Source organism: Chiloscyllium plagiosum, unplaced genomic scaffold, assembly GCF_037043375.1.
Source record: "Chiloscyllium plagiosum isolate Xiang-an unplaced genomic scaffold, Cpla_swu_hap1 HiC_scaffold_5, whole genome shotgun sequence".
NCBI lineage: Eukaryota > Metazoa > Chordata > Chondrichthyes > Orectolobiformes > Hemiscylliidae > Chiloscyllium > Chiloscyllium plagiosum.
Genome location: NW_028270143.1, coordinates 90808630 through 90831382, shown reverse-complemented (window position 1 = coordinate 90831382; position 22753 = coordinate 90808630). Strand labels below are relative to the sequence as shown.

Below are 22753 nucleotides of genomic sequence, written 5' to 3'. Positions count from 1 at the left end.
AAGACCCACCCCATCCTCATAACCCCACACTGGGTTTTTACCAGGGCTAACCCACCTAATCTGCACATCCCTGGACACCATTGGGCAATTTTAGCATGGCCAATACATGTAGCCTGCATATCTTTGGACTGTAGGAGGAAACCAGAGCACTGGTTATTTGTGGTGAGTGTGACCACTTATGCTATTCAAAGTCTATTTTGGGATACCAAATTATACTGCAACAGCATAGGAAAGTGTTTAATGCAAAACTGTTCAGAATGTCATTTGACTTTTGATCGTGGGTGCAGAGTGGATGTCTTAAATGAATTTTCATGAGAGGGTGTTGTCAATTGAACTTGTGAAAATTACATGGAGTTTGTATGAAATCAAAATTTACATTGGTTTAGAGTTGTCAGTTAGTTAATTTGGTTACCAGATGCCTTGATGTTTACAGGCCAATTTGTTTTACCCAGGATTTTATTTTTTAATGATCTCTGCAGGGCTCAGAAGCTGTACAGCTTATTACTGGAGTGATGAACACTGGGACTGCTGTAACAGGGAAGTCAACTGGAAAGAATGGAGATGATAAAGAAAATGTGAGGCTTGCTATTTCTCCAGCTGAGGATGAAACCAGCCCAGAAAATGGGTTCAGTGAAGTCTCTGGGTGCAACCAAATGCGGGCCACCCCATTTAACAATGTATTGGCCAAGGGCCTTGTCAAAAAATGTCTTTACAAAAATGTGCAAAGGAAAGAAGAGAAATATACTTCACCTATAGCTGAGGTGACGAAAGATGTAGTCAATATATGTCATATACCTAGCCCTTCACCTCCTTGGAGGACTAAAGTAGTGGAAAAGTCTGCAAATTTCAACCAAGGTTTATGTCTGACCATCACAGAAGAGACATTTTCTGAAAATTTACATTTTACAGCCTGCCTAAGGGATGCTTCACCCAATGCTAGCAAAGGGTATTGTGGGCATAGATTTCAAGAGGAAAGTCAAGATCAACAACAAAAGTCAAAGAGAACCTTTGATCAGGTGGACCAGAGTCCATTTTCAATCAGCTCTCGCAGGAAGAAATCTAATGCTGAGTATAAACGTGGATGTGAAATACCAGAATTCCAGCCAGTTGTTCACACTGGTTTAACCAGGGAAATACGGGCACTAGGATTAGATCCTGCAGAATCCAACTGCAAAAGTCCTAATGTAACTAATGGGGATTTCGGAGAGACCATCAGTATATCTGAAAGAATATCTGAGGTTACACCTGTCACTCCTTTAGCGAAGAACCTGTTGAGTGAACTGGATGAACAATGTGAAAAGGAGAATTGTGGAGATGACTTTAATTGTAGTTTTCAGACTGATGAGCATGATATGAGTCTAAAAAGAAGCTTGAGTATGTATTCAGCCTCTTCAACTCAGGATGTATCTTGCACAGAAAGTCATTCTGAGAAAGCATTAGACACAAGTATCAAAGACACTTCATTTGAGGAGCTCACAATTAAGGACCAAGTGTCTCCACAGTCTTGCCTCCTTGGTAAAATGCTGCCTTTTCCTCAGTGTACAGCTCCAATGCATCAGCTTGTAAATGCTGATAGGAGCCATCATATGGGTCATTCAACAGAAGGTGGTTATGACCTTCAACCATCATTCATGGTCAATCCTTTGACTTCATATCAAAACAAGCCTATTGTAGGATTTCGAAGTTATTGTAGTCCAATATATGAATCTGATTTGTCCATACAATCTAGGATGAGTGTTGATTCTGTAGAGAAGATGGATACATCCCTTTGCACTAGTAGCTACCCACGAGCTGCAACACCTTTACCAAGAGCCCAACCATACAGAGTGACAGGGTCATCTCAGGTAATTTATCCTTTGATATAATTATATTGCTGTAACTTATACGTTGAAGACCTGTTTGAGAAGGTTATGTTTAAACAAATCAAATGTAGAATAATGATACTGTATAACGAGCAATTCTTTTTGGATTAAGTTTATTTTAATTTTAAAATGTCTCAATTTCTCTTGGATTATTTCACACTGGTGTGGACAGAAGCAAACTGGAAATTGGATAGAATTTGCATTACAGGAAGAAGCCATTTAGCCCAATTGGATTGTGTTTATGCTCAACCCTTTATTGGCATATCATGTCAAGTGCCTTTTGAAATGGGAGGGACAACTATCTGAACTCCTGCAATGTGCTTGTGGGATGTGAGCCCAGGTGACCTGTTTCCTCAACTATTAATGCAATGTTCTTGGAATAAATACAGGGTGCTTCACCTCTTGCACACCCATCCAGCAAAAATATATTTCTTTACCTAAAAGATGCATAACTTGTACATGTATAGTAAGATATGACTGTGAAGTCAGTGTATTATTTGCTAACTTTGCAGTTTCGATAATAATTTGCCTGAGTATATAAAAGAGAGATATAAAATACATCAAGCCTTTGGATGAGATCTGTACTCCTACCTCTTTCATAGTTAGCATTTATTGTACTTGTAATATGTTCTACTTGCTAGTGCATAGCTCATGTTATATTGGCAAATTTAGTCCTGAGAGATACCTTTTTAAAAAATTGTATAGAATTGTGACACTGTAAAATGAAACCTCGTTCACTTTTAGCACTTCTGTGTGAAAATGATTATTCATTTCAAGCTTTATCCCTTAAATCTTAAATGGTGAGAATCTAAACTAAACACTCAAAATAAATAAATCATCATGAGAAAGAGGGAGATAGTTTAATGTTTTACATAGAGTCCTTTACTAGAAGTTGCAATATTTACATGGTTTGCAGCATAGTTTGGGTACCGTTTTAAAACTTGCTAATTGGTTAATGTTTACCTCACTTCTTTTTTCACCACCACTACTACTCTCCCTCGTTTATCCTCGCTTATTCAGAAGGCATGATGCCCTTACTAAGACAATATACAGATGCTGGGCTTTATTCACACACCTGTCTGTCTCTTCAGTCATTCTTCACATTATACAGAGCGTTGTGACAGTCCCATGGAAGGGACTATGGATGAGTTGAGAGGAAAGCTTGGTTTTATCACAAATAAACTGATTCTTTCCCTCATTTGCCATCCAAGCACATAATAGCTAATTGCAAACTCATCAGAAATGGCTGAACTTGGTTCAATTTTCCCAATGTAGTACTTTTGCCATTGCTATGAGATCAGCCAAGTTCTACTACAGCACTGGTGAATCTGGAGTATCCAAGTTGCACTACTGAGCAGCATCAGTAGCTCATGTAAAGACTACATTTCCATCTAGTGGAAAAATCCAGTATTTCAGCACAACTTCACAGATGAGCATGATTTTAAATTAGATTTCCTACAGTGTTGAAACAGGCCCTTTGGCACAACAGTCCACACTGACCCTCCGAAGAGTAACCCACCCAGACCCATTTCCCTCTGACTAATGCACCTAACACTCTGGGCAATTTAGCATGGCCGTTTCACCCCACCTGCACATATTTTGGACTGTGGGAGGAAACCGGAGCACCCGGAGGAAACCCACGCAAACATGGGGAGAATGTGCAAACTCCACACCGACAGTCGCCCGAAACTGGGACACTGGCACTGTGAGGCAGCAGTGCTAATCACTGTGCTACCCTTGTTTTGTTCCCTTCAATTGGATTTGATTGGTAACAGGGGTGGACATGTTTCCTCTATAGTGTTCTTTACAGTTAGGGACCTAACCCAAATTTCTGTGGCATTTCACCATTACAAACATTAATGGTGAAAAAAGAAGTGAGGTAAACATTAACCAATTAGCAAGTTTTAAAACGGTACCCAAACTATGCTGCAAACCCAGTCAGAAATAATTTCTTTGGCTAATACTGTATACCTTGCTTCTTCTCTAATGTTTTATTTGCAGGTTACTGTTACAAATGTCTGAAGTAATTGGTTTAATTTTGAATTCAGTGTAGGTGCCTTTGTATTTCATTGCATGCTTTTGAGAAGTCTAGTCATGCTTTATCAGCACTCTACCAACCATTTGGCAGCTAATTTCGCCATAATTCAAGGAAACTGATCCGACTGGACCTACGTTTCTGAAGCTGTTAACAATTTTATAAGCAGTTCTCAACTTTGTTCCTAAAGATACATTTTGTTTTGCCGATTGACCTAACACATCTCTCAATCCTGTAGAGTCATAGAGTCTCAGAAATATACAGTGCAGAAACAGACCCTTCCATCCAGCTCGTTCATGCCGACCAGATGTCCAAAGTTAATCTAGTCCCATTTCCCAGCATTTGGCCCATTTCCCTCAAAACCCTTCCAATTCATATACCCCTTCAAAGGTCTTTTCATGTTGTAATTGTATAAGCCTCCACCACTTCCTCTGGCAGCTCATTCCCTCACACAGATCACCTTCTGTGTGAAAAAGTTGCCCTTTGGTCCCTCTTAAATATTTCCCCCCTCACCTTAATCTTATGCCCTCTAGTTTTGAATTTCCTTACTCTGGGGAAAAGACCTTGATTCTTCCCCCTATCCATGATGTTTTAAACTTCTATAAAGGTCACCCCTCAGCCTCTACTACAGGGAATACAGCCCCAGCCTATTCAGTCTCTCCCTATAGCTCAAATCCTCAAAATTGGACGCAGTATTCAAAAGTGGCCTAACCAATGTTCTGTAACATAACCTCCTAACTCCTACATACTTGAACTTACTGAATTACTTTGTTTCTAATCCAGTAGAACCTCCCCCTATATTTGCTGACTGCCTATCTTCTCATCAATCAGCTTTTGGTATATTTCACCTCGACTCACTTTAGTACCATTGGCATTTACTGACTATGGACCCTTTTAAAACTGAGTTCAGACATTCATGCATTTATTCTTGGAAATCAAAAAATTTATGGGATCTAATGCTTCCTCTAATTGGTCCTTCCAATAATAATAATTTAATATGCAATTAAATCATAATGACTGAAATTCAGGCAATCCAAAACCTAGTCACAACCATAATTATCCATCATTCCTGCCACCGGAGTAATAAATCCAATAGAATGATGTGTGAGATAAGCCAAATTCTAGACTGGTACTCTAGAGTAATCAAATTATTTCAGGCTTGTTATGATGACCAGACTAATCAATTGGAGTAGAATTGGACTATGATAGAACCTGAAATCAAGCAGCTCTGGGCAAGCCCTCGCTGAGATCTTCCTGTTATGAACATTCAAATCTACAGTTCTGACTAAACCTATGAGAAAGTTCAAAGGGTATTTCCATCAGAGGGAAAGTGAAGTTGGTACAAGTGTTAAATTGTTGCCCGAAGTAAAACGTAAATGTTGCTTATTAGAAGATTTTGCTACTGAATTTATTGACTATTCTAAAGCACAAGTTGAATGTCTTAGAAAAGTTTGATAAGCAAGTATCCTTTCCAGCAAGGCAGAGGATGTGAATGGCTGCTTATTCTGATGTGGTTCAAGGCAGCTATAGTAGAGACCATATAGTTGGCCTAATCCTGTAAACTAAAAGGATCCACCTTGGCAAGGGGCCTGGCCCACAAGACATAACAAATGATTTTAAGACAATGGCAGTATCGTGTCCTGTGTGGTAAGCGGTGAAACTACAGCTGCAATGACAGAAGATTGGCTGTGAAATGCTCTCACTGGGTCATTAATGAGTACATGCTGAACATTTTTAAAGCAGATAAAACCATACTGGAATCATCAGGATGCAGAGATGGGCTGAGAGGTGGCAGATGGAGTTCAACCTGGATAAATGTGAGGTGATGCATTTTGGAAGGTCGAATTTGAAAGCTGAGTACAGGAATAAGGATAGGATTCTTGGCAGTGTGGAGGAGCAGAGGGATCTTGGTGTGCAGGTACATAGATCCCTTAAAATGGCCACCCAAGTGGACAGGGATGTTAAGAAAGCATCTGGTGTTTTGGCTTTCATTAACAGGGGGATTGAGTTTAAGAGTCGTGAGATCTTGTTGCAGCTCTATAAAATTTTGGTTAGACTGCACTTGGAATACTGCGTCCAGTTCTGGTCGCCCTATTATAGGAAAGATGTGGATGCTTTGGAGAGGGGTCAGAGGAGGTTTACCAGGATGCTGCCTGGACTGGAGGGCTTATCTTATGAAGAGAGGTTGACTGAGCTCGGACCTTTTTTCATTGGAGAAAAGGAGGAGGAGAGGAGACCTAATTGAGGTATACAAGATAATGAGATTAAAAATCACACAACACCAGGTTATAGTCCAACAGGTTTAATTAATGAGAGACGTAGATAGAGTCGATAGCCAGAGACTATTTCCCAGAGCAGAAATGACTAACACGAGGGGTCATAGTTTTAAGCTGGTTGGAGGAAAGTATAGAGGGGATGTCAGAGGCGGGTTCTTTACACAGTGAGTTGTGAGAGCGTCGTGGAGGCAGGGTCATTGGGGACATTTAAGAGTCTGCTGGACATGCATATGGTCACAGAAATTTGAGGGTGCATACATGAGGATTAATGGTCGGTACAACATCGTGGGCTGAAGGGCCTGTTCTGTGCTGTACTGTTCTATGTTCTATCTTTTGCCAGATGGTTCTCTGATTAAAGATGAAATTCATTATGGGAGTAAGTGAATCAAGAAACATGTCACTACTAACCCACCATTAATGGCAGCAAAACAGTGATGCCTCTTGTGATAGGAAAGATCAAGACGATACATTCTTATGCTTTGTGAATATCAAGAAATCCCGAGGCTAATATAACTACCTATATTATCTCTGGCAGTTTTGAGATGTGTTAGGAAGGTGGACAAAACAGACGAAAAGGAACATTATCGTCATTGCAGACAACTGTCCCATACATCCCAACATCACTTGCCTTCGAGCATCATGCTAATGTTCTTGCCATTCAGTCATATAACCAAACTCTAACAAATAGAGCTGACTTCTCAGGTTGTCAAGGCTATTGACAAGCAGGAGAATAAGTAAGAAAATCCCAAATCAAACACTGTAAAACAGTAGATGTGAAAAATGGCTTTATTTTCAATTTATTTACACTTCCAACCTTGAAAATATTGGAAGTTGGTTGTGGAAATAACTTGGTCAACTCTTTTCTTGCTCTGTCTGCTGTCTTCAGACAAATGTGATATAATTGATGTCACCTACTCTGTCAAATGTGTTCCATATTTTCATGCTGTAATGTGAAATCCCAAAGCCTTCACTGTTTCAGATAATGAAACAGGATAGGCAGGCAGAAAGACATTTATTGGACTCTCCAGAATCATTGGCTTTCATGGTTAAAGGACACACTTTATCAAACATTGTCAGTTCTGTTATGCAGAGTATAGTGGTAATTTCCATGATGGTCTTTGTTGGTCGGCTTCATCCTGCATGTTCTATGTCTTGCACAGTCGCATGCCTTTCAAACTCAACTTGGCAGAAGCATTTGGCAACTGTGATTTCCATTGCCATCTTCCATGCTACCTTTATCATGAGTGTAGCCTCAGGAACAATTGGGTTACTCCTGCTCATTTTGGTTTGCCTCCTGGTTTCTCTTTCTTTGCAAGTTCTTTTATATTGATTTTATTTTCAGTTTCATGCTTCTTTACTATGTTTACTGATCCATGGTTTGTAAACATCCTTCAGATTTGTTAGTTCTGTCCTAACTGTATTCCACTTTTTAATTGAGGGCTTCTTTCCCTCCCATCAGTTAATTTCACCTTGTTATGTAAACTTGGAGTTTTTAAAAGTTATAAACAGTTTGCGAGTATTGGTTAATACTGTTCATCTTTGGCCAATCCTAGTACAATGATTTACTTCATTGTCCTGTTTATCTATTCATAGGGACATTACTACAACCAGTTGAAGTCCATCACGTCTGAGCAGCTACATGTATACATGTGCCAACATTGCAAAAATTGCCTTCATGTTCTAGGAACGTTCAAACCAGCCTATTCTTTTTATTTTCACTTTTTTGTTTCCAGCAAATGCAAGTGTGGTTCCTGTTAAAGTACAGATTTGAGACGGCCCAGGGAATCCCTTGTGAATTCAACCTGTAAGCCTCTCATGATTTGTCCCGAAGATCGTACCTTTAGTAGTCTGAAATTTTAAAAAAGACTCTTGCAGACAGTTTAGTTTAATTTTAATCATTCCCTTGTTTACTAATGGCATCACTGTTACAACATAACACTGATACCTATAAGCCAGGCTAACTGGATTCTAATAATCTAGGAGAGTAGAACATCAGCTCTTCAAGAGCCCTGGCAGTCTACTCCATCATACTATCTCAAACAGACCATCTTTATACACCCCTTTACAAAGGCTGTACTGTCACAAACACAAAAAATTAACAAAAGCGCTGCATGTTCTGAACCAGACAGATAATAGTAAAGGACAATAATTTGGGAAAGAAGTTAATTGATACCGAGTTTTCGTTTCGAGGTCAGAATCAAACATTGTTATCAATATCACAAAGGAACAGCCGTGAATGTTATCACTCGGTGTCTTGTTTATACAGATTCATGGATGTTAAGGCAAATGTTCTTAATTATCTTACCCTCCCTGCCTGTCTATTTCCTAGTGTGCAGTAAATGTGTTCGATAATTCAAAATTACATTTTAGTCTAAATGTTTAAGGACGCATTTTAAGGCTGTAAACTTTGTCGTTTCCATAACTTATTAATTCAGTAATTTAGCCACTGGCATCCTCAGTTAGAACAGCTACCTCGCTTCCTCCTTAGCTGACTACTTCTTTTGTTAATAAACAAGATCATTAATAAGTTAATTGAGTCTCTCATCTTTACCTTAGTCCATTTGTGTCTATCTCCAGATTCAGCTCATATGTTTTAGGTCTAGATAAATTTGCTTTTAACCTGTATTTTAAAAACAAAATTAAATTCTTCCTGAAGTAAAAGAAAATGGCTGGCTGTTCTGAAATGTGAACAGCAATTTTGCACATCACCTCAAATTTTCACTTGATCTGTACTATTATTCTTCCCGTGAATGTATATTTCCACTCCTCGTTCTGAATATTATGTTCCATTTTAAAACAGTAATTAGCTGTTTTAGAATTGTGTTGGAGATGGGAATTTGAGCAAAAACACTGAATCTGAAATAGGACCATTGCAGGTTTACTGAGGATGTAGGCCTCTGGCACCTAGTTATGATTCCTGTTCTATGCCATTGATTTTTAAGTATTGGGAAATCCCAGCATACATCCACTCCTCAACTGTCTAAATTCTAGGTTTTATTTAAGGCTTCCACTGCCCTAGCCAAGTCCATTCTATGTTTTGTGCAAATGGAATTTTTGACATCAATTCGAAATTTTGCTTCTTCAAATTAAATCCATGTTATCCTTTTTGTCATAGTTCAACCTTTTGAAGTAATGCAGCAGGTCCACCTTTTTCTCTCATTTTTCTGTGTTTGGGCTTTGTGAAACAGTCCAAGTGACATTCATGCAAAGATTAAGAAGCTCAACTTTACCCTCCTCCTCACCTGTTTTAGGAATTAGTCCTGTATGTGTTTTTCTGTTTGAAAGGTTGACTTTGTGCCTTCGTGAGATAGTATCTTGAAATTATCAAAAGCATATTTCATGTAACCATGCTTTTCATTTCTAATGTTTTGGTTCTTGTGTGTAACTGATCTGTTAAATATTATGAACGTCCCTCATATTTTCTCGAATGGTTTTTAAATATTTAGACTCCACTGCTGACCGCTGTGCAAACCCCTTATAGAACTCCGAAAAGTGTACGGAGAGGGCCAGCTCCAACAGAAGGGGATAGAATCCTGGGCACACCAGATTACCTGGCTCCTGAATTGCTCTTGAGAATGCCACATGGTAAGAGAAATTACTATTGTAGCAAAGTGATGAGGATAATTCATAAATAGAAAATGCTAAAAATTCCATCAGTATTTGTAGAGAAAAGGTAGTTTAAAGTTTCAGGCAGATATTCTTCCTTAGAGTCAATATGTTACTAAATCCTTCACTTGATGGAAAAGGAGGGAGAGATAAACAGGTAGTACATTTATTTGAGAGCAAGTTATTTGATTGACTGACTGAACTGCAAATAATTATTAAAAAGCAGGAATGTGATAAATGCTGTGAAAGATAATCTCAGGCAATGAAAGAATGTTAGAAAGATGAATTGTGAAAATAGCCAATGGTGAAAGGCAAGGCAAATATAAAAAGGAAACCAGTGAGAAAGTTACAGGAAATAAAAAGACTTAAAGTAAAACCTGAAAATATACAGCAGATGTATTTTAAATCTGCAACAAATTTGCTCCTTCCTTACTACCTGATTTCGTGCAGTAAATGCAGTACTAATATACAACCAATGAATATCTCAATACATAAATACTTCACCCTAAGCAGCTGGTGTTTGTAGGCACAACAAAACTCCAAAAGGATTTAAAAAAAAAATCTTTGTGGTGTGAGGCCCTTGGAGAATGTGCTAGAGGATGCCAGAATTTCTCTTGGGATTGTGTATGTGATTTTGAAATTGCTGTGGCAGTCCAGATGTGGTGCTGAATTTTGCTTTGAAGCAACTTTGTGTATTAAGTTTATTTTATTTTTCTGGGCATTACTGTTTTCACTTTTATGTGAGGAAAGGAGGGACCTTGTTCTAGAAGTGCTTTGCTGACTGGTGAGATTGGAGTCGATTCATTTTTCTCCTGTCATCTTGTCCATTTGGGGATGCATTTGACCACCATTTCTAAATTATTGTCTTTTCCTCCATTACAAAGTGACTGTGATTGGTTTCAATGAGCTGTCAAAAGTGGAGAATAGTGGAGAGGAGGAATTGTCATTGTGGGCAGCACGATGGCACAGTGGTTAGCACTGCTGCCTCACAGCACCAGAGACCCGGGTTCAATTCCTGCCTCAGGCGACTGACTGTGTGGAGTTTGCACGTTCTTCCCGTGTCTGCGTGGGTTTCCTCCGGGTGCTCCGGTTTCCTCCCACAGTCCAAAGATGTGCAGGTCAGGTGAATTGGCCATGCTAAATTGTCCGTAGTGTTAGGTAAGGGGTAAATGTAGGGGTATGGGTGGGTTGCGCTTCGGCGGGGCGGTGTGGACTTGTTGGGCCGAAGGACCTGTTTCCACACTGTAAGTAATCTAATCTGCATAAGGTGTACTATTGTGTTACAAATCGCAGTTTTCAATTTGCAGGCAAAAGTTATTTTAACTTGTTTGAAATTTTTAGCAGGTACTAAAAAGGGAATTTTGTTGATGCAGCTCATCAGCCTACAAACCCATACATATTATCAAACACTGCTTAAGGTTTGGCCTTGGTTGCAATATAGATTGAGGGTGTAAAGTTGGCTTTAGTAAATTATTCAAGGACTGAATGTTTTTTGCAAGCACATTTTCGCATTTTCTGTCGGATCATTTATTTTTGGTTCAAAATGTAATGTTTATGCAGCATTATGGATAATGTGGTGGAGTGCCACTTGTGGAAAATGTTCAAAGTTACAGTTTTTCCAAAATTTTCAAAATCATTATTTACCCCATTCTAGGGAATCACCCCTCTTAGGAACTTACCCAGTTCTCTTTGTGGAACGACTACAAAAATTACATATTTGCTACATCTTTTGATATTATTGCAAAGTTAGGTAGAGTGGTTGTAGATTGGGAGACAGAAGTTAGAATTTGATGTGTGTAAAATTTGAGAAAGCATTGTGTGGTCCCTTTTTAAAAGGTGGTGCTTTCTCTGTGATTTGCAATTTAAAATGCAAGTACATAGCCTGAATTGAAACATCTGTATCGAAAAGCCTTATAGTTAGGCCAAGCAGTAGCTTTTACCAAGACAGCAGGCTTTTGAATTTAGTCAATCAATTTGAACCAGGCACTTGGATAACAGAAAAACCTATTAAATTTAAATCTGATGGTTTCGCCAACATAGGACCAATCCTGTTGTAAGAAATATTGATATGTCATTAAGAGTGTAAAAGAAGAGGGCAGCTGGATAGACACCCCAAATCTAACTGCCATCCGCCGGAGCTAACAGCCCTCAGCTCTTGAGAGAGAAGTTGGCTCTCACAGTTATCCATATCGTAGAGAAAGCAGCATCTAAATAATGATACCAACGACTGAGAAGGCATTCCTGACAGAAGAATCAACGGAGAAGGCACAGAACATTCCAGAAGGCATGTAACCTGGCTGTAATTTCAAGAGTCTAAATGCTATTTTTATTGTGAGTGGGACTTGCATTTATTGGAACAGCATACCATTAGAATCTTGTTTTATTTGGGAATAGTTAGTAGTAAGAAGGGATTTATTCAATTTGTTAATAGTTTAGTTAATTTGTTCACTGTTAGAGTTGGATAAATAAATTGTTATTTGTTGATTTTAAAGTGAGTGTCAGGGATTTGTTTTTATTTAACTGCTAGAAGCTGCTGTAAAGCAGGTTACACCACTTCTCACTGCTTTACAGATTATAGGGTGAGGCCCTCCTCTTTGAATGTTTCGGTTTTAGTTTCTCGAGGGGGGTCAACCTCTGCTTTATAGATAGTGATGATTCTATAGGGAAAGAAAAATAGTCAATATGGTGTGTGATTTGAAATGGTATTCACCTGCATCCACTGCTTTGTTCTCCTTGAGATGGCAGAGGCCTCTGATCTGGTAGTTGCTGTCAAAAGTGCCTGGGTGAGTTGCTGTGGTGCATCTTGGAAATGGTGCACCCTCCATTAATGTATATTTGTAGTGGAATGAATGTTAATGGACGAAGTATCAATCAAACAGGCTCCTTTGCCCTCGATGTGCTGAGCTGCTTGTGTTGTTGCAGGTGCACCCATTCGGGCAAGTCAAGAGTATTCCATCACACTCTCGACTCTGCCTTGTAGATGGATGGGGCTAGGAGTGGGGAAGGCTACTACATGCCATGGTATTTCGAGCCTCTGAGCTGCTCTTGCAGCCACAGTATTTTTATGTCTGGTTCAGTTTAGTTTCTGGTGCGTGGTAATCCCTCAGGATGTTGATTGTGGGGAATTCAGTGATGATGCTATTGAAAGTTAGAGATGGACTTTGCCTGGTGGTTGTGTAGTATGAATGTTACTTGCCATTTACCAATCCAAGCCTGGTTGTTGTCCATATCTTGCTGCATGTGGACACAGACAGCTTCAGTATTGAGGAGTAACAAATGGCCCTGAACATTGTGCCGAAGTCACAATTTAGAGGATCTCCTGCAGTGATGATTGATTTCCAATAGTAAAAATCACCTTTCTTCTAGACAAGGCATGAGTCCCACCAGTCAAGTGCTTTTATTGCCCCCCTCCCCCCACATTGATGCTGGACTTCTTAATGCCATACTTTGTCAAATGTTGCCTTTGATGTCAAGGGCAGTAATCTCACTTAACCTTATCCATACAGGAGGATGTATTCTACACATAGTCTGGTTATACAGGTTGTTCTGCTATAATGTGAATTTCATTAAGGGGTTTGCTGTAACGCGATTGATGAATTGGGAGCATTGTTTCTAAAGTGCAAACTTTTATAACGTGTCGGCTGTAATGCAATTACATTGCCAACATATTATACGCCATTTCTATAGCACAATTTTTCTATAATGCGAAGTTGCACAAGAATGCAACCATTGCCTTATGGATGAATACCTGCATTGCACTGCAAACATTCCTACCCTGAGCATACTGCCCTGATTTTTGCAGACTTGTAAAGAATTAATTCATAAACATCAGTAACACAGCAATGGTTGAATGAGCCCAATTATATTATACACTTCCTTTGGCACCATATAAATATGTTTCTGTTGATGATTGCCATCTGTTTATGTAATATCAACCACTGAACTTGTAATCTCATTACCTAGAAGTGGAAGGGCAGTGATTGTATGGAGACACAGCCACCAAGTTCCCCTCCAAACCACACCATTTTGACTCAGAAATATATTAACATTCCTTCACTGTTACTGGATACAAAACTTGGACTTTTGATCCAAACTGCACTGTGGGTGCACTAGCTGGACAGGTTTCCTAGTTTGAGATGGTGCTCTGTTTGTAAAATGCCCTTTCTGATGCCAACTGACCTGATGCATTATTCCAGCATTTCTAGATTTATTCCTTTCTTGGCTCTGTTTATATGTAGTTTTTAATTGTATTTAATGTGTTTTTCTTTCTGCTACTGTGCTGTAGGTCCTGCTGTGGATTGGTGGGCACTTGGTGTGTGCTTGTTTGAATTTCTGACTGGCATTCCCCCTTTCAATGATGAAACATCACAACAGGTCTTTCAGAATATCTTGAACAGAGGTAAGCTCTTTTTGTGCTTCAGAAGTAACAACTTAGTTTGTAATGTAATAACCAGCAATCTAATCCAAATGTTTGTCGTCTTATTCAAAATTTGGTATTTTCAATAGACAGTCTTTTGTATGCATATCAATCAGCTTAAAATAAAAAATTTGTGAAATCATTTTCAACTTGTGCAGAGTGAGTGAATCACAAATGGTCTTTGCTTGTGCCTGTTTCCATTTCTCCTGTGTTAAGGCCACCACTGTTGGAGTAGCTGTGTCATAAAAGTTAGCAACTATGTTCATTCCTGTAAAGAAAAAGATCATCCTGACTTTCACAAACTTGGGGCATTCCAAAGATCTGTACTGCCAATAGCAATGACAATAGCATCTTTTAATAAATTAAAACATCTGTTGCACTTCAGAAAAGCATTCTAAATTAAAATATGATACCGAGACACACAGGCATAAAATAACCAAAATCCTGATCCAAGAAGTAGATATTAAGGGTTCTTAAAGGAATTCCACATGGTGGAGAGGTATATGGAGGGAATATTGAGGGCAGGGCCAGGCGACTGCAGTCACAGCCATCATTGGTAGGACAATTAAAATGTGTGATGTCCAAAAGGCTGGAATGAAAGGAATGCTGATATGTCAGTGTTGTAGGGCTGGAGGAGATTACGGAAGTTGGGGCTATGGGTATGGCAGTATTTGGAAAATCAGGAATAGAATTTCAATGATTTTAATGTTGTTTAACCTGAAACCAGCTTAAGTCAGTGATTACTAGAATGACGGGTGCAAGCTTTGGAGCACGTTGGGATACAACTACTGAGATTTGGACCATCTCAAGTTACTAAGGATAGAATGTGGGAGAGCAGCCATCAATGCATTCAAACAGTCAGACAGTAACCAAGGCGCAGTTGAAGGGTCAACAGTAGAAGAGCTGAGATGGGTAATATGGAGGTGGAAAAAGGCAGACATAGTGTGGATGGTTGAAAGGTCATCTGGATTCAAATGATACCTAAGTTGTGAATAGACTGGTTCAGTTTCTCTGTTGCCATGATAAGGGAGTGGAGTTTGTAGAGGAGACCGAAGACTATGGCTTACGAAAGAACTTTTATTCATTCAGTACTGGATGTTGAATAAAAAAGTTTGACAGTCAAAAGAAGTAGTGATGTTGAGCTATCAATCATCTGTGTACATATTGCCGACAGTTTTCATTGATCTCGCTGAGGGGCAACATGCAAATGAGAAATAGGTGTCCAAAATGCACTAAGTCCACTGAAATTGGTGGAGATGGTGCTATTCATGGCAATTCATCACAACAATCAGAATAATAAAAGTAGAACAAGTTGGGTGCAGTCACCCCCAAATGGATGTCAGTGGAGATGTGTTGGTGAAGGAAGATATGATCTGGCATGTTTGTGCCAAGGTCTACGGGGAGGAGGGAAAGAAACAGTTTGCCTTGGTCAGCCACACAAGATGTTATTAGTGGTTATAGGAGCAGTTTTGATCTGGTAGAGGTCAGCGAACTACGATTGAAGTGTCATCACTGTTATGATGCAGGAAACCTGGTTGCCAATTTGCAAACGGGCAAGATCTTTTCCACAACAGGATAATGATGACCAGATAATCTGCTCTGATAATATTGATCAAGACAAGGCTGTCTCTGGTGGTGTAGTACTAGTGTCCTTGTCACTGGACTAAGAGTTCGGGGTCCTAGTCTCACCTGCCCTAGAGGCATGTGAAAACATCCCTGCACAGGTTAATTATAAAATATTTGTCCCTGCTATTCCTTGAATAGTGAGATCTTTACTATCCATCAAAGAGGGCAGATTTAGGGTCTTCAATAGTGTAGCACAACCTGAATATTGCAATGAGAGAGTTTATCCTTGATTTGGTACTGAAATCTTTTGGACTTGAATCCATAATTTTGATTCCAAGGCAAGAGTGACATTACTGAATTGTATGTCAAAGTGTTGTTGCTTTCAGCAGACTCAGACTGGGTTCTCATTCTTGATCATTGCCCAGATTGCTGCTGGAAAACATGCCTTTCTGGATGGCTGATCAGAATAGGTTTGGCTCTGCTGCCTTACTCTAAATCTTTATATGTGGTTCTGAGATATAGTTAGCTCCTACTTGGCCAATTTACGAGAATATTTGAAGTATTCACCTTCACGAGAGCATGAGGGAAAAGAAGTGCACACTCATTCCAAGCTGACAATGTGCGTGAAGCCTGCTTTAGACTTTTTAACATATGACAATGTAAAGTGCCTGTTGCATCCAGTAAAACCAGATCTATGTGCAATCCAACCAGTAGCAAAGAGTACATTTTGTAACTTACCTGAGTCCTGCTCCTTTTGAATTTGTTCATTAAAACCATAGAAAGTATAGGCCACCTCTTTAGAGTTGATTTTCTTTCCCTTGATCAAATAATCACTCCACTGAGGAATGTTGTTTATGACGCAGCCACCTATAATTTATAGAATTCTTGTCATTGAGCTGCTTGGAGATGCTCAGCAGGTGTCCATAGTTTGCCATCTCCGACCCAACATTAGGTACTTCTGAGCCTTAACAAGTGAGGTGCAGGGCATAGTGGAGTCTCTGTTCTTAAATTCAGTTGGATCTTTAACATCTGCCACTACCACTGGAACAGGCAGATGGGCCCTCTGGGTAAACTAAATTTAAAGGCCAGTACTGTCTTTGTCAAGTGTTGGTCTCAAATTTGTGTTTCAATTGTAGAGTAGTCATCGAACTGACTTTTTAAATAAATAGCAAAGCTTCTTGAAAATTTGAAATCTAAATAGAATATGCTCAATACTCTGCGAGATAGTCCGCATTTATGCAAAAGACAACCAAATGAGTATTTCAGGCCAGAAGCCTTTTATTAGAACGGCTGAGTTTAGGGTGTGACTATTTGAAGTGAGAGGACATTTAACTAGTGGTCTGTTGCCACTGGCATTACCCTTTCTTGAGTAATATTTGTTCACCTGAATAGTTGTTAATCTGCAAACTTGTGGTCATCCAAAACTCCATTACCTGTATCTCAAGTCAGACCAAGTTTTGATCTTCTACCTCTCTACGCTCACTGACTGATGATGGCTCTTGTTTTAGCAATACTCGATTTTAAAATTCCAACCCTTGTTTTCATGTCCATCCATGGCCTCTCCCTTTCATGTCAACACTCCTTCTGTAGCCTTACAACTCTTGACACGTCTGTGTTCCTTTATTTCTGGACTGTTGTGTGTTGTTGATTTTTAAGTTGCAGTATCGCTGATAGCCATACATTTAGCTTCCTGAATACCTTCCTGAAATGCCTCCATCTTTGTTTCTTCCTATAAAACATTCTATGTAAAGTCTGTGCTTTTCTACCCTCAATCTCCTGTGTCAGTGGTAAATCCTGTTTGTTAATGCTGTTCTAAGTGGACAAGAGCAGTCCTGCTGCTTTTGAATTTGTTTGTTAAAACCATAGAAAGTATAGGCCATCTCTTCTCTTCTCCAGAGTTGAGGTGTTTTACTACATTTAAAAATGCTATCTAAATATATGTTGATTTTTCACAAGTAAATTTCTTTTTGTAGATATACCTTGGCCAGAAGGTGAAGAAGAATTATCTAAAAATGCCCATAGTGCAATTGAAATTCTACTGACAATTGAATGTTTCAAGAGAGCTGGATTGAAAGGTTTGGGAACGAGTTGCAAATGGTTGTACTCTAAACAATCTTTGGTGAAATTGCTAATATTTCATATTTAAAGGATACAGTATCAAATGAGGTATATATAATGAGGGGAAATGGTCAAAACTTTGCTGTCAAAAAAGGGTGAATAATCGATGCCTTTTTCAGAAGTGTAAATGGTCCAGCAACGTGAGGTGAGATTCTAATGTACAGTTAAATGACAATATCCAAATGTTGTCTGAATTACAGCACTCCATTTTAGTTATACAGAAGCTTTGTACTGAATTCATTTAGTTAGATTTTTACTGTATTTGTATGGTAAAGTTACACTAGTCTTAGCTTCACAAACATAGTTACCCTTTATTGAGGTGACAATTGTTAATTACCAACAATCAATCTTTCTAGCACTGCAAATTAGTCCTTAAAGTGTGGAGCATCATTATAGAAAAATCTGGCCCAATCACTCTTAAATTTAGAAGTTGGATGTGCAAGTTCAAAAGGACAAAAAAAGTTGAATAGTTTAGACATCCCATTTGTATGGGAATGGTACAGAGGGATCAAACAAATCTACTATTTTTAAAGTAGAACTATACAATTTGTAAAATGTGCATGTTGTGTTTTTTAATTCTAATAGTGTCTTTGCATATTTTTATTAATCAATTTTGGCAAGGTTAATAAAAAGTGATTGCTTATCCAGTCCTTTTCAAAAGTGAGGCAATTTTGTGTTTTTTTTCCATATTTGTATTCACTATTTTCACTGTTCTGCAGAATAAAGGGTAATGCCTGTAACTGAGTTTTCCACAAGTACATTTGATCAGGTTCTGGACCCACTTGAATTCACAAGTATAAAACTCATATCAGTAGTAAATATTGTCTGCTGGGACCAGTAAGCTTGTAGCTGTATTTGTACTATGGTGTCGCTGATCTGCAAATTCTGCATAAAGATAATGTTATTTAATGTCTTGTTTATCAAGATTTGTTTAAGTATAGGGCGGCACGGTGGCACAGTGGTTAGCACTGCTGCCTCAGTGCCAGAGACCCAGGTTCAATTCCTGCCTCAGGCGACGGTGTGTGTGGAGTTTGCACATTCTCCCCGTGTCTGCGTGGGTTTCCTCTCGGTGCTCCGGTTTCCTCACACAATCCAAAAATGTGCAGGTTAGATAAATTGGCCATGCTAAATTGCCCGTAGTGTTAAGTGAAGGGGTAAATGTAGAGGAATGGGTCTGGGTGGGTTATGCTTCAGCGGGTCGGTGTGGACTTGTTGGGCCGAAGGGCCTGTTTCCACACTGTAAGTAATCTAATCTAATCTAATCCCTGCTATTTATAAACTCTGTGGTGAAAAGAAAGTACTTTATTTTCTTCCGCCTGTTATTCAACATGTCTCCATCTTCTCTGAACTCTAATAACGGGCATTTCATCTCTAAGAAAAAGAGCAACTGTTTGGTTTTATTGTTTCAGAGCTCAAGAAGCATCCCCTCTTCCAGGAAGTGGATTGGGACAATCTGCAGAATTGCTCTATGCCCTTTGTACCACAGCCAGATGATGAAACGGATACAACATATTTTGAAGCCAGAAATAATGCTCAACACCTCGTAGTTTCAGGATTCAGTTTGTAGCACCTGCAGCGTGCTGAACCTGAATACTGTAAGAGATGAAAGGAAAATATGCTAATTTATATTTAGTAGTAACATTGGATTCATTACTGTTGAATATGTATGTACAATGTCTGGTGCCAGTCAATACTATCTTTCATTTATTCTTTCATTAATATGCAATACTGCCATCTTGATTTCCAGCTGTAAATTATGTTGCTGAATGGAGGCTTATCACTACTACTTTTGCATAAAAAGGAGAGACCTCAATGGAAGATTGTGATCTCAAAGTTGCTTCTGTTCCATCTTGTCCAGATAGTATTAGCGCACTTCAAGGCTATCCTCAACTGCCTGCAATCATCGAATGATTCCAGAGAAACAGGGTTGAAAGCTTCAATTGAATTAGCTAGTAGAACATTTAAAGCACCTTAGGAGCTGTAATGGATGACATTAGTAACTTGACACACTTTGCCAATTTTTGATTTTAAAGCATAATATCTGGGACATGGCTTGTCCCTCAAACTCTTTTGACAGCTAAGACTAATCTTTGAATGGAGCATGCAGTCAACTCACATTATAGCAATATTGAAGTTCTGAAAAGGTGCATTTTGGGCAAGTCAGTCAAGCAGTAGATTGCCTGAATTACTTTAACTCTTTTAAACAAGAGATGATCAGAAGTCAGCTTTAAGTGTTTATGTGACTGCCATTACTGCACTTTACAAACACGATTTGAGGATTTCATGAACTGCCTTGTTTGCTTGTAATAATTCTAGAATTTAATGTGGCCATTTTTAAAAAACTGCAACAGATCGCCTAAAAATGGTTTCAAGCTCGCACCTTTTTTGTTTCACTGCTGTAATTTTCATTCCTTAATAGTATTCAGTGAAATGTCCAGATTTTCATGGCGGTACATTCGTTACAAACCAAGCATCCTGCATGTTCTCCTTAAACTGATAACTCAGTTCTCTCAATTAAATGCACTTTATTTTTACAATTACCAGTCATGTTGGTCAAAAATAATACTTTTTTTAAAAATTACTGGTTAAAATGTAGCCTTATTGTATATTTTTGAATTGCTCATTTCAGTGTCTCCATTGAAATAGAAATTTGTCACTATTATTTCCTAATTATATATCCATACAAGTTGCTACTGAGATGTTACAAAGGATGCAGTTAAATGCCTCATGCTTCAGGTAGCTTTAGGGCTCATGATTTCAAAGCTACAAATTTCTACTCTGTGTAATTACTGCTTTGTTTAGTATGTCAAATATTTTTTGCCTGAAGTTCTTTGCTGGTGTCACTCATCAAAAGTAATCATAAATGTGTATTCCTGAATGTTTTTCTTGTCCTTTTTTTTTATTTCCAGATCATCCACTGTCTTAAAATGACTCAGTTTTTTCTTAACTTGTATACCTGAATATCAATGAAGATTTCTAAACAGGCTACCTGTATAACTTGTGTGTGCAGCACAATTAGTGACTTGAATAAAAATCTTTCATTTATGGATTATTGGGTATTTTATAGCAGTAAGCTTTTGACCTTAGTGATGTAAATGTAGTTAGTGCTTGTGGGTGAAATGTAAATTTCTGTCTCCTGTGTAATTAATTCTGTTTGACAATTTGGAGAAGATTTGTAGTTTAGGTCGTGGATCATGTTGTAAATTTGCTCGCTGAACTGGTAAATTTGTTCTCAGAAGGTCTGTCACCATGCTAGGTCACATCATCAGAGAGCCTCCAGTGAAGTGTTGGTGTTCTATCCCGCTTACTATTTATCTGTCTGTTGTTGTGCTCAGTGATAACATTTCCAGTTCTGTTTCTGAGAGGTTAGTAAATGAGGTCCAAATCTGTATGTATGTTAATAGAGTTCTAGTTTGAATGCCAGGCTTCTAGGAATTCCTGTGCATCTTTGTTTTGCCTGTCCCAAGATGGAGATATTGTCCCTGTCGACCTTCGTCTGTGTAAATCTGTTAATTCTACTTTAGAGCATTTAACAATTAAACTAAATGAAGTGAGATATATTGTCCTTGATAGTTGTGAAACATATTAAATACTTGAGATCAATAACTGAGTTAGTTCATTATAACTTCTGATTCTTCATGCCATTGTAAGACATGCTACAGAACTTCTATAATATTGATAAATTGATACTATAAAATGCAATCTGTTGTATTGTGATTTAGGAAAGTATTCACTAATTCTTCAAAGGACTAAATTATCTCAATTATTTATTCAGATATCTGAAGAGACCGGGAAAGCTGGGATTATTTCTTTAGCATAGAAGTTAGAATGAAATGTAATAGAGATGCTCAGTTTATTTGAAGTTTTATTACTAGGATTAATTGATAACTCAAGTAGCACAGGTACGATAACTTTGAGTTTACAATTGTCTTCCCAAATTTAAAAACCAGTATTTCATAGACTCTGACATTTACAACACAGAAGGAAGGCGTTTGGTCCATTGTGTCTATACTGATTGATAAAGATCAGACTGCACTAATCCGGTTTTCCAACTTTTTGCCCAGAATCCTGAGGTCTATTGGTGACACAAGTAATATTTAAACACAGCTTAGGATGGTACAAACATTTCTGGCTCGGCCAACATTTTAGGCAGCAGGTCCCAGACTCACCACCTGAGTGGGGGACAAAAAACTCACCGACGCTCTAATATTAAAGATGAACAGAAAGTGCCTTCTTGTCCACTCTATAAGACACCTCTATTAGGTCACCTCTTAACCTTCATTGCTCCAAGACCAGAACAAAAAATCTGACAGGCGTCAGAATGGAAACTTAATATCAAATCATTATCTGGGGGTGATGATTCACCCCAGCCACTGCAGTGCCCATTCTGCTGGCAGACTTCAGTACATTCTAGAGGCTACCATATATAAATTATTCTAAGGCCCTTGATCTCTTGCCTCCCTCAACAGCTTGGGACATGTTTCATCTGAGCTAGGAGATTTTTCACTTTTACAGCTGCTGTCCCCTCGAGCACATCTTTCTCTCTCGACATTCATTAATTCCTTCTTAACATTTCACAGTCCTCCACCTTGATGTCTATTACCTGCATCATCCTTTTCCATTTTGAAGACAGAAAAAGTATTTTTAGGTATTTCATGGAGGTGGATTTGAGGCTAAAAGAATCAAAGGATAGAGGAGAAAAGCAGGAACAAGATATTAAGTTGGATGATCAGTTGTGATCATAATGAATGGCAGAGCAGGCTTAAAGGGCCAAATGACATACTCCAGGTTACCACATACAATACCTAAATGGCTCCTACTTATTCTTCTGCTCTTTATTTCAACTCGCTGTTCCACATCATACCTCATTGCT

At 38.7% G+C, this 22753-nt stretch overlaps 1 protein-coding gene across 3 annotated transcripts in view; it reads left to right on the top strand.

Annotated features, from left to right (window-relative positions):
• The window catches only part of mastl (microtubule associated serine/threonine kinase-like), a 45123-nt gene extending 23508 nt beyond the window's left edge, over positions 1 to 21615 (top strand). For all 3 annotated transcript variants that reach the window (XM_087987455.1, XM_043690526.2, XM_043690528.2), the window contains 5 exons: positions 480 to 1844; positions 9620 to 9758; positions 14065 to 14178; positions 17736 to 17837; positions 19290 to 21615. In XM_087987455.1, coding sequence (XP_087843581.1) covers positions 480 to 1844; positions 9620 to 9758; positions 14065 to 14178; positions 17736 to 17837; positions 19290 to 19447 — 1878 coding nt within the window. In that variant the 3' untranslated portion in view covers positions 19448 to 21615. The remainder of the gene's footprint in view (positions 1 to 479; positions 1845 to 9619; positions 9759 to 14064; positions 14179 to 17735; positions 17838 to 19289) is intronic.
• Positions 21616 to 22753: the final 1138 nt, after the last annotated feature.